This window comes from Ranitomeya imitator, chromosome 10 (genome assembly GCF_032444005.1).
Source record: "Ranitomeya imitator isolate aRanImi1 chromosome 10, aRanImi1.pri, whole genome shotgun sequence".
In the NCBI taxonomy this organism is placed as follows: Eukaryota; Metazoa; Chordata; class Amphibia; order Anura; family Dendrobatidae; genus Ranitomeya; species Ranitomeya imitator.
In genome coordinates, this window is record NC_091291.1 from 43,476,567 (window position 1) to 43,489,931 (window position 13,365).

At 45.8% G+C, this 13,365-nt stretch overlaps 1 protein-coding gene across 1 annotated transcript in view; it reads left to right on the top strand.

Moving 5' to 3' along the window:
• Window positions 1–6,493, top strand: part of LOC138651269 (G-protein coupled receptor family C group 5 member C-like) — a 33,057-nt gene extending 26,564 nt beyond the window's left edge. Inside the window, exons 3-4 of the mRNA XM_069741336.1 lie at window positions 3,852–3,916; window positions 4,833–6,493. Coding sequence (XP_069597437.1) covers window positions 3,852–3,916; window positions 4,833–4,907 — 140 coding nt within the window. The 3' untranslated portion in view covers window positions 4,908–6,493. The remainder of the gene's footprint in view (window positions 1–3,851; window positions 3,917–4,832) is intronic.
• The last annotated feature ends 6,872 nt before the right edge of the window (window positions 6,494–13,365 follow it).

Below are 13,365 nucleotides of genomic sequence, written 5' to 3' on the forward strand. Positions count from 1 at the left end.
TTGCTGCAGTTTTGCTAAAATCTCTGTTTTCTCTGCGCAGATCTCGCAGTTCTCTGAATGCTGAGCTTTGTATAGCCCCACCCACAGCACTGATTGGCTGCTTTCTGTGAACACTGTCCATAGCCAGAACGCTGCCAATAACTGGTGGGGGCATGGTTGGCCTACATGGCAGCAGATTTACTACTAAAACTGTGATTTTATGAAAACTACAGCAAGTAGCTCAGTAAGTGATACATCACTGGAATCAGGGTCTCTCTCTCTAAATCATGCTGCTCTCAGATTAGGTGGCAAAAAAATTGGTGGCAGATTTACTTCAATATGGTTTCAAAAGGCAAAGTATGAATTCTCTTTTCACAAAATGATCCTGCTATGCCATTGCGGTTTTATTAGTAAACTATAATCACTAATGTTATTTGTCCATGGGACACATTAGATTAGATTATTAGCTATTTTTGATTTACTGTTATTTAAAATCCAAAGTAAAGCCTTGTCCATAACACTGCACGCTGCCTAGACAATGGGCAAACATTGACATGGGATAGAAGGCAAAATCAATATACTAGATCGTTCAGGAAAGGAGATCTGTGCCCCTTTATTCTGCTCATTGTGGGGGTTACTAGTGGCTAAAGGCCCCTGATACATGCACTAATGACCTATGCAAATGCAAAAGGCCATTAATTGTGACTAAAGTTGCCAAAATTACTTTACTAAAAATATGTCTGTTTCAAAGTGCAACAACGCAGCGCTAAGGGCTTTATACACAGGACAGATATTAGGCTATAAGAACATCTGTACACAATATGGAAGCAATCAGCAAAATGCCTATTCCACAGCTGATCACATGCAGCCTAAGGGCGCAGTCAGATTACAGTGTTCTCCCAGAATCGACTTCATCATAGAAGAGGCACAATCCCACCGGAAGTGTTCAACTCTGCGCACAGTTCACACTGAACAGGCTCTCACAAACAGACTGCTTAGCGCAGTCTCCATTCAGAGAGAGAGACCCCGGCATGTCTCTCTCTCTCAGTTACAGCTCACATTTTGGCTGGTCACTCACCAGTAGCACACTCAGCTCTGTTCAACATGAAGCAGACTGATACTACCTCCATGAAGCTACTTCCTGGTTCTTAGTAGAACTCTACAGGTGTATCTAAACAAGACACTGCAGAGCAGAGACTTAACCCTGTCCTTCCCAGCTATGCTACAAGGGACTGGCTGGCGGGTTCCCGGAGCCGAGTGTGACAGCTGCATAGAAATACATGAAGCTGTTATGCTCGGGTCGGGAAAGCAGCCGGCCAGTCAGAACTAAGGAATTGTACTGACAAGCTCTCCCATACATTATGCTTCCGTCCATCTATGAGAGCATTAACAAAGCACTGAACAACTTGATAAATCGAAGATCGGTGCTCATAATGGTCAGAAATCCACCTGTGTAAAACTGACCAGCGTTATCTTTTGTAAGCTGCCCATACACATGAAATATTACCGTGCCAGATCTACTGAAAAAACATGGAAGACATAGGGCAACCAGCTAACATGTCTGTGGACGGCTTTATTTCTTCCATATGGTTCCCCAGGGCTCTATACTTAGCACATAAATGAAGGACTATGCCTCCTCTGCAGGGTTCTCCTGATCCTTTCTTATAATTTATTTGCTATCTGCTAATAATTATGTTAAACATATTAATGTCCTCATGTATTCTGGGGTCTAAGGGGTATCGTTTCTCCTTATGGAGAGTGACATACTGTACCATCTCTGGCTTGTGATGGCAATGGTCCTCTGGGAAATATAATATGCAAATTGCCTCTTTTGAGAAAAAGAGGACTTAAATTCTATAGCGCCACCTGTTGGAAGTAGCGATCCTACAAGTCACAATCAACTTTATAACGAGTCGTGCAATATGACTTAGGATAAAAGCCAAATTAGTATTTCAATTCGCAGACCGGTGTTTCGGGCTGTTGGCCCTCGTCAGTGCGTTTGAGGAGTCTCTGCTTATTATAGGTCAAAACGAAAAAGTCAATAAGATTCTCATGACCCTGGTCAAGTGGCCACGTTGGCAGTCCATGGCCACCAGACTAGAGCCCTGATAACTTCATCCTACCGACGGCACCGCTCCCGTCTAGGAGGTCCGGTGCGATGTCATTGTTGAGACGTGAAGCACACATGATGCCAGATTTCCGAATCAGAAGAGGCACCAGGGATGCCGGTAGATAGGAGGAAATATTCGGGGCTCTGTTTTGGCAGGTGTGGATTACGGATGTGGCCACTAAACCAGGGTCTTGTGCATCTTTTTACTAAACTCTAGCAATTATGCATAATTTATGGTAAAGCAGTATTCCAAGATTAATACATTTACTTAAAATCGTGATATTTAGTTTAAAAACATAAAATTACCTAACAAGTAAGTTTTTTTTTGATTAGGGCACAATCATCTACTAGTTTACAGGTCAATGATGCCTAAAGTGACCCTCCTCATCCCGGGATGAAAAGTGACTATGCATTTCTCATGTACAGTCACCCAACCTGGTGGCCTCTGTTTGCCTCCTCTGCTGGTCCATTCCTCCTGCTTCTAAGACGTCCTCCGCAGAGCCATGGGAAGTGCAGTGGTAACCCTAAACCACACATCCCCTGCCTTTCCTATCCCAAAGCAAAGGAAAAGCAGGAGAGGCATGGTTTTGACTTTCTACTGCACCTCCCATGCCACCGGTGTGGTCATCTCGGAATCAAGAGGAAAGGAACCACGATCGGAGCAGAACAAAGCAACAGGACAAACGGAGGGCACTAATGGGATCTGATAGATGCCTGAATATCAAATATTCTGGATTACTAAAGGATCATGAGAAGCAAAAATGTAGAACCTGTAGAAAAAATTGCCAGTTAGGTGTGTTAGGACAAAATCTAATATCTTAATTTTATAAATCGTTGTTCTGTGCCACTTGCATCCCCGGCATTTGATAATGATGTGAATATTTTCATGCTAAATAAATAATGATTAGTAAAAAAATATATAATTATTAATAGCTATATTACCCCTATTAATTATTATTATTAAAAATTAGCTTTTTTTTTATTCATGTTTGAGAAAACATGGCAGCCTCCTGATAACTGGTCTGCTCAGAGGTATATTTGTTATGGTGAAGCATAAAAGGGAATCTGTCTGCAGATTTTTACTATATAATCTGAGAGCAGCATAATATAAGGACTGTGACCCAAGTATTGGGCTATATTCTGTTGTTTCAATAAAATCAGTGTTTTATCAGCAGGAAATTATCACTACAGGTAGTCCAACCACGCCCCCTTCACTGATTAGCATCTTCCTACAGAATACACAAAACAGCCAATCAGTGATGTGGGCGGGGTTATGCATAGCTGAGCATTCGAGCTCTGCTAGATCTGCAGCAGAGAAAACTATGATTCTATCAAAACTGCTGCACCCAGTAAACTAAGTGATACATCACTGGAATCAGCGTCTCTGCCCCTACGACATTGATTATATCGCAAACATCTGCTGACAGATACCCTTGAAGATATTATACATGTATCGTAATACTGTCTAATAAAAAGCCAACTCCTCAGTGGGGATATGCAACGACTCATCCAGATGCAAATGAGTTAAGGAAGACAATCTAAATAGATTTTGTTACATTAATGCCCAAAGAAGATGAGGACATCAGTTCCGTCACTCTGATCTCTCTCTTTTAGAAGCCTTCCCCATTATTCTGGGCCATACACCGATTTACATGCATAGTTACATAATGGTACATTTGTAAGACATATGGCGCATTTCTCGTCCTTATTGCCTAATGACAATGTAAGATACTAAAGTAATTTTTCTTTGTTTCTCAACCAGACAAACCAGTTTCTCCATACAGTAATTATACTGGACTCTATCCCACGCTAAATCTGCACCCTGGGGTAAGTTTTACCTACAGAATAATGACAGTATAAATCTTATTTTTAGCTTCTTCCTTGATTTTCACTAATGATTTTTCTAAAGATGGAAACAAAATGCCCCCGAATATCTCACATCCAAGCAAATCAGCTGTGATAGTATTTGGCCTGAAAGTAATAGATCATCGCCACCTGCTGGTAATGACAGGCGGTGATTTACAGGTGTGATCTCGGGTCCTACTAGCTTGTTTTTTCTTTTGCAGCCTTCTGATTGGACAGTGTCTAGTTTGGAGCGGATTTCATCTGGAGTCACTTCCTTTTTTTTTTTTCTCCAGGCATTTTTCCAAAATGGAAGTGGGAAAAAAAAGTTCAAAAGTTTGAACATATGAAAAGTAATGAGGTTCTACGATGAAATCAAAAGTCTTTTAAGCATTTTCTTTTACTTCGGATTAAAACATTATTTTTTTATTTCAGAGTTTATTTCTGATTCATGCTGCAGTGGTTCGGGCTTCATGAGTTAGCTGACATAGCTCTATGTGACTGCAGACTTGTGAAACTACACAGCATGCACCGTGCACACTGTCAGGAATCTCCAGTGCAGGGAGCATGTGGTCATGTGACTGCAAGTATGTGATTTGCATACTCCCGGCCACATTCCAACTAGACGTGTCCGGCCTCTCTCAGATTCACTTGTATTGAGTGAGGGCACGTAAGTCTAGTTGGCATGTAACCACATACTTGCAGTCACGTGATCGCCTGCTCCCTGCGCCAGGGAATCCTGACAGCACACACACTGTGAGCTCCAAGGATTCACAAGTCTGCAGTTCCATAGGGTGGCTGCAAAATTTGAAGACCAAGCCTGGACAACCCCTTTAAGAGCATACCATGTACTGTATATATTGTTATAGATGTAAAGATTAATAACCTCCCTCTCCCCCAGGACATGGAAACTGTGAGCCACATACCGGTACATTTACCACGGATTTCAATGGAACCTTGGCGCTACCATCTGTGAAGTCGGGACACATCGGCGTAAAGATCTGCGGAGTGGCGAGAAGACCGCTCCATAAAGTGTCGAGAAGACCGCTCCATAATCGCATGCTATGCAAGAGTTAACTCTCAAACTCCAGACTAAGGGTACCGTCACACAGTGGCATTTTGATCGCTACGACGGCACGATCCGTGACGCTCCAGCATCGTAACAATATCGCTCCAGCGTCGTAGACTGCTGTCACACTTTGCAATGTACGACGCTGGAGCGATAATTTCATGACGTATGTGCGATGTAGAAGCCGTTGGTTACTATGCGCACATCGTATACAATATCGTGCACACCTTTGTTACACCATGCGATCATGCCGCCACAGCGGGACATTAAACGACGAAAGAAAGTTTCAAACGATCTGCTACGACGTACGATTCTCAGCGGGGTCCCTGATCGCAGGAGCGTGTCAGACACAGCGAGATCGCTGGAACGTCACGGATATATCGCTGGAACGTCACAAATCGTGCCGTCGTAGTGATCAAAATGCCACTGTGTGACGGTACCCTTAGGCCGGCGTCACACTTAGCATAGGGAAATACGGTCCGTTTTTTTTACAGGCGTAATACACAGAAAAGTTCCTGAACAGTGATCCGTATTCAACGCGAGGATGCGATTTTTTTCTCAAAAAATTATTATCCGTGTGTCACCCGTATGGCAACCGTACGGCGAGATTTTCTCGCCGGCTTGCAAAATGGACATAGAATGGATCCATGGGCTCAAATATTTGTGAAAACACACACATATATATATATATATATACCTATTCTATGTGTAGACATTTATCTTAGCTATTCTACTCTAACCTGTCAGTGTGATTTTACTGTACACCGCACTGAATTGCCGGCTTTTCTAGAGAACACCGCTGCGTATTTCTCGCAAGTCACACTGATGGTCCGTGTGTGATCCGTATTTTTCTCGCCCCCATAGACTTTCATTGGTGGACTTTTTGCGCAATACGCTGACAAACGCAGCATGCTGCGATTTTATACGCCCGTAAAATACGGCAGAGAAATATACGGCAGATAGGAGCTGCCCCATAGAGAAACATTGGTCCGTGTGCAATGTGTTTTTTTTTGCGCCTCTCATACGTCCGTATTCCTCTCTAGTGTGACCCCGGCCTATCACTTGTAGGTGTAACCGGACTGATGATATCCCGGGGGGAGGCAGACAAAATGAATTTTATCACAAGTTCTGCTATAAATATTTAATAGGGCTGCATTACATTATGATCATGCTTAGTCTGATTTACTGTCTCCTACTTGCCAAGCAGTCCTCCTGAGCCCTCATTAACCAACCTAACAATCCAGAAGGACAAATGTTTACTCGCTGCGCTCGACGCAGCAAACATCCAGCCAGTTCTGGTCACTAAACTCTTCGACACAAGTTGGGGGTGTCAAGATAAATGCAATGGCGCTAACTCTACTAATGATAACGATGGGAGTGGAAAGTCAGCAAACTGTCTCGTACACCGAGGACCGAGGATCCGACGACATATTTCATATCTTGTTTTATAATCTTGGTTATCTTTCCAAATTTATAGTAAAAGTCTACAATGTAAAAGCGGAGTTTTCGATTTATTGGGGGGAGCAGGACGAGCGTTGAGATCAATGTCGGTAATTGAGTCCATATATACGGATAGTGATCGATCAGTATATCATAAATTTTTATTAGGTATAAGAATAAAATCTTATATTTTCTTTCTATCATGATTACCACAATACATCAAGGAGGGCTGTTTAGAAACATGTTATAACAACGGTGTGAAAACAGGAAAATAATATATATATTTTTTTAATGGATTGGCTGCTACTTTTTAAAGGCTACTATAGGAATATTGAGAAAATAAACCTAATGTTTAAATAATATTTTTTTATTTTACATTAAAAAAAAAATTTAGTAATGTTTTTCTAATTTTTCATGTAATTAATTGTATTATTATCTACCCTTCTCTGCACAATGACCCCTGCGCAGGTCACAAAGCATGCTCAGAACACTTTAGTTTGGAAGTCATCTCTAAACACTAGCTCTCTAAGTCTAGAGACTGCATCTGTGAACTGCTAGGAACGGCTCAGGCAAAATTCCACAACGGCTCAGTGCAATTCCACAAGTGTTTTTTTAAGTTGTTTTTTACCATGTTCACCAAATGCTAAAACTAACCAGCCATTATGATTCTACAGGCCATTATGCGTTCATAGACACCAAACATGTCTAGGTTCTTTTTTATTTAAGGCCGGCGTCACACACAGCGTATGAAAATACGGTCCGGCTTTTTCTTTCTCCTTCCTAAAACCCGACATGATATGAGACCTGGTTTACATACAGTAAACCATCTCATATCACCATTTTTTTTGCATATTCCACACTACTAATGTTATTAGTGTGTATGTGCAAAATTTGGCCGTTCTAGCTAGTAAAATAAGGGGTTAAATGGTGGAAAAAATTGGCGTGGGCTCCCGCGCAATTTTCTCTGCCAGAGTAGTAAAGCCAGTGACTGAGGGCAGATATTAATAGCCTGGAGAGGGTCCACGGTTATTGGCCCCCCCCTGGCTAAAAATATCTGCCCCCAGCCACCCCAGAAAAGGCACATCTGGAAGATGCGCCTATTCTGGCACTTGGCCACTCTCTTCCCATTCCCGTGTAGCGGTGGGATATGGGGTAATGAAGGGTTAATGCCATCTTGCTATTGTAAGGTGACATTAAGCCTAATTAATAATGGAGAGGCGTCAATTATGACACCTATCCATTATTAATCCAATACTAGTAAAGGGTTAAAAAAAAAAACACACACACATTATGAAAAATTAATTTATTGAAAAAATCACAAAGGCTGTTGTATTAATTTATTCTACTCTCAATCCACTCACTGAACACCCTCGGTCGGTAAATTAAAAAAAAAAAAAAACAACAATATACTTACCTTCCGAGGATCTGTAAGGTCCAACGATGTAGATCCATCTGAAGGGGTTAAAATATTTTGCAGACACGAGCTCCGCTAATGCAGGCTGCTCATTTCTGCAAAACCCCGGAGAATGTAGGTAAAGTACCGTATATACTCGAGTATAAGCCGAGATTTTCAGCCCAAATTTTTGGGCTGAAAGTGCCCCTCTCGGCTTATACTCGAGTCAATGTGGGTGGCAGGGTCGGCGGGTGAGGGGGTGAGGGCGCTGAGGTATACTTACCTAGTCCCAGCGATCCTCGCGCTGTCCCTGCCTTCCTCCCCGTCTTCTGTGCTGCAGCTTCTTCCCCTCTTCAGCGGTCACGTGGGACCGCTCATTAGAGATATGAATAAGCGGCTCCACCTCCCATAGGGGCGGAGCCGCCTATTCATTCCTCTAATCGGCGGTGCCGGTGACCGCTGATAGAGAAAGAAGCTGCAGCGCCGAAGACGGGGAGGAAGGCAGGGACAGCGCGAGGATCGCCAGGACTAGGTAAGTATAGCATATTCACCTGTCCTCGTTCCAGCCGCCGGGCGTCGCTCCATCTTCCCGGCCGGCGCCTCCATCTTCCCGACGTCTGCGCTCTGACTGTTCAGGCAGAGGGCGCGATGACGCATATAGTGTGCGCGGCGCCCTCTGCCTGATCAGTCAGAGCAGAGACGCCGGGAAGATGGAGGCGCCGGAACGAGACGCCGGGAGCTGCAATCAAGGGAGGTGAGTATGTGTTTTTTTTTTTTATTGCAGCAGCGGCGGCGGCAGAGATTTCTATGGGGCACAATGAACGGTGCAGGGAGCAGAGCTGTGTATATATGTGGGACATGCAGGGAGCAGAGCTGTGTATATATGTGGGACATGCAGGGAGCAGAGCTGTGTATATATGAGGGACATGCAGGGAGCAGAGCTGTGTATATATGTGGGACATGCAGGGAGCAGAGCTGTGTATATATGAGGGACATGCAGGGAGCAGAGCTGTGTATATATGTGGGACATGCAGGGAGCAGAGCTGTGTATATATGTGGGACATGCAGGGAGCAGAGCTGTGTATATATGTGGGACATGCAGGGAGCAGAGCTGTGTATATATGTGAGACATGCAGGGAGCAGAGCTGTGTATATATGTGGGACATGCAGGGAGCAGAGCTGTGTATATATGAGGGACATGCAGGGAGCAGAGCTGTGTATATATGAGGGACATGCAGGGAGCAGAGCTCTGTATATATGAGGGACATGCAGGGAGCAGAGCTGTGTATATATGTGGGACATGCAGGGAGCAGAGCTGTGTATATATGAGGGACATGCAGGGAGCAGAGCTGTGTATATATGTGGGACATGCAGGGAGCAGAGCTGTGTATATATGTGGGACATGCAGGGAGCAGAGCTGTGTATATATGTGGGACATGCAGGGAGCAGAGCTGTGTATATATGTGGGACATGCAGGGAGCAGAGCTGTGTATATATGAGGGACATGCAGGCGGCAGAGCTGTGTATATATGAGGGACATGCAGGCGGCAGAGCTGTGTATATATGTGGGACATGCAGGCGGCAGAGCTGTGTATATATGTGGGACATGCAGGGAGCAGAGCTGTGTATATATGAGGGACATGCAGGGAGCAGAGCTGTGTATATATGAGGGACATGCAGGCGGCAGAGCTGTGTATATATGTGGGACATGCAGGGAGCAGAGCTGTGTATATATGTGGGACATGCAGGCGGCAGAGCTGTGTATATATGAGGGACATGCAGGCGGCAGAGCTGTGTATATATGTGGGACATGCAGGGAGCAGAGCTGTGTATATATGTGGGACATGCAGGGAGCAGAGCTGTGTATATATGTGGGACATGCAGGGAGCAGAGCTGTGTATATATGTGGGACATGCAGGCGGCAGAGCTGTGTATATATGAGGGACATGCAGGGAGCAGAGCTGTGTATATATGAGGGACATGCAGGGAGCAGAGCTGTGTATATATGAGGGACATGCAGGGAGCAGAGCTGTGTATATATGTGGGACATGCAGGCGGCAGAGCTGTGTATATATGAGGGACATGCAGGGAGCAGAGCTGTGTATATATGAGGGACATGCAGGCGGCAGAGCTGTGTATATATGAGGGACATGCAGGCGGCAGAGCTGTGTATATATGTGGGACATGCAGGCGGCAGAGCTGTGTATATATGTGGGACATGCAGGGAGCAGAGCTGTGTATATATGTGGGACATGCAGGGAGCAGAGCTGTGTATATATGTGGGACATGCAGGGAGCAGAGCTGTGTATATATGTGAGACATGCAGGGAGCAGAGCTGTGTATATATGTGGGACATGCAGGGAGCAGAGCTGTGTATATATGTGGGACATGCAGGGAGCAGAGCTGTGTATATATGTGAGACATGCAGGGAGCAGAGCTGTGTATATATGTGGGACATGCAGGGAGCAGAGCTGTGTATATATGAGGGACATGCAGGGAGCAGAGCTGTGTATATATGTGGGACATGCAGGGAGCAGAGCTGTGTATATATGTGAGACATGCAGGGAGCAGAGCTGTGTATATATGTGGGACATGCAGGGAGCAGAGCTGTGTATATATGAGGGACATGCAGGCGGCAGAGCTGTGTATATATGTGGGACATGCAGGGAGCAGAGCTCTGTATATATGAGGGACATGCAGGGAGCAGAGCTGTGTATATATGTGGGACATGCAGGGAGCAGAGCTGTGTATATATGTGGGACATGCAGGGAGCAGAGCTGTGTATATATGTGGGACATGCAGGGAGCAGAGCTGTGTATATGTGGGACATGCAGGGAGCAGAGCTGTGTATATATGAGGGACATGCAGGGAGCAGAGCTGTGTATATATGTGGGACATGCAGGGAGCAGAGCTGTGTATATATGTGGGACATGCAGGGAGCAGAGCTGTGTATATATGAGGGACATGCAGGGAGCAGAGCTGTGTATATATGAGGGACATGCAGGGAGCAGAGCTGTGTATATATGTGGGACATGCAGGGAGCAGAGCTGTGTATATATGTGGGACATGCAGGGAGCAGAGCTGTGTATATATGTGGGACATGCAGGGAGCAGAGCTGTGTATATATGTGGGACATGCAGGCGGCAGAGCTGTGTATATATGTGGGACATGCAGGGAGCAGAGCTGTGTATATATGAGGGACATGCAGGGAGCAGAGCTGTGTATATATGTGGGACATGCAGGGAGCAGAGCTGTGTATATATGAGGGACATGCAGGGAGCAGAGCTGTGTATATATGTGGGACATGCAGGGAGCAGAGCTGTGTATATATGAGGGACATGCAGGGAGCAGAGCTGTGTATATATGAGGGACATGCAGGGAGCAGAGCTGTGTATATATGTGGGACATGCAGGGAGCAGAGCTGTGTATATATGTGGGACATGCAGGCGGCAGAGCTGTGTATATATGTGGGACATGCAGGCGGCAGAGCTGTGTATATATGTGGGACATGCAGGGAGCAGAGCTGTGTATATATGAGGGACATGCAGGGAGCAGAGCTGTGTATATATGTGGGACATGCAGGCGGCAGAGCTGTGTATATATGAGGGACATGCAGGGAGCAGAGCTGTGTATATATGTGGGACATGCAGGGAGCAGAGCTGTGTATATATGTGGGACATGCAGGGAGCAGAGCTGTGTATATATGTGGGACATGCAGGCGGCAGAGCTGTGTATATATGAGGGACATGCAGGGAGCAGAGCTGTGTATATATGTGGGACATGCAGGCGGCAGAGCTGTGTATATATGAGGGACATGCAGGGAGCAGAGCTGTGTATATATGTGGGACATGCAGGGAGCAGAGCTGTGTATATATGTGGGACATGCAGGGAGCAGAGCTGTGTATATATGTGGGACATGCAGGGAGCAGAGCTGTGTATATATGTGGGACATGCAGGGAGCAGAGCTGTGTATATATGTGGGACATGCAGGGAGCAGAGCTGTGTATATATGTGGGACATGCAGGGAGCAGAGCTGTGTATATATGAGGGACATGCAGGCGGCAGAGCTGTGTATATATGAGGGACATGCAGGGAGCAGAGCTGTGTATATATGTGGGACATGCAGGGAGCAGAGCTGTGTATATATGTGGGACATGCAGGGAGCAGAGCTGTGTATATATGTGGGACATGCAGGGAGCAGAGCTGTGTATATATGTGGGACATGCAGGCGGCAGAGCTGTGTATATATGAGGGACATGCAGGGAGCAGAGCTGTGTATATATGTGGGACATGCAGGGAGCAGAGCTGTGTATATATGTGGGACATGCAGGGAGCAGAGCTGTGTATATATGTGGGACATGCAGGGAGCAGAGCTGTGTATATATGAGGGACATGCAGGCGGCAGAGCTGTGTATATATGTGGGACATGCAGGGAGCAGAGCTGTGTATATATGTGGGACATGCAGGGAGCAGAGCTGTGTATATATGAGGGACATGCAGGGAGCAGAGCTGTGTATATATGTGGGACATGCAGGCGGCAGAGCTGTGTATATATGTGGGACATGCAGGCGGCAGAGCTGTGTATATATGTGGGACATGCAGGCGGCAGAGCTGTGTATATATGTGGGACATGCAGGCGGCAGAGCTGTGTATATATGTGGGACATGCAGGCGGCAGAGCTGTGTATATATGTGGGACATGCAGGGAGCAGAGCTGTGTATATATGAGGGACATGCAGGGAGCAGAGCTGTGTATATATGTGGGACATGCAGGCGGCAGAGCTGTGTATATATGAGGGACATGCAGGGAGCAGAGCTGTGTATATATGTGGGACATGCAGGGAGCAGAGCTGTGTATATATGTGGGACATGCAGGGAGCAGAGCTGTGTATATATGTGGGACATGCAGGGAGCAGAGCTGTGTATATATGAGGGACATGCAGGGAGCAGAGCTCTGTATATATGAGGGACATGCAGGGAGCAGAGCTGTGTATATATGTGGGACATGCAGGGAGCAGAGCTGTGTATATATGTGGGACATGCAGGGAGCAGAGCTGTGTATATATGTGGGACATGCAGGGAGCAGAGCTGTGTATATATGAGGGACATGCAGGGAGCAGAGCTCTGTATATATGAGGGACATGCAGGGAGCAGAGCTGTGTATATATGAGGGACATGCAGGGAGCAGAGCTGTGTATATATGAGGGACATGCAGGGAGCAGAGCTGTGTATATATGAGGGACATGCAGGGAGCAGAGCTGTGTATATATGTGGGACATGCAGGGAGCAGAGCTGTGTATATATGTGGGACATGCAGGGAGCAGAGCTGTGTATATATGAGGGACATGCAGGCGGCAGAGCTGTGTATATATGTGGGACATGCAGGCGGCAGAGCTGTGTATATATGTGGGACATGCAGGCGGCAGAGCTGTGTATATATGAGGGACATGCAGGCGGCAGAGCTGTGTATATATGAGGGACATGCAGGCGGCAGAGCTGTGTATATATGTGGGACATGCAGGGAGCATATGGC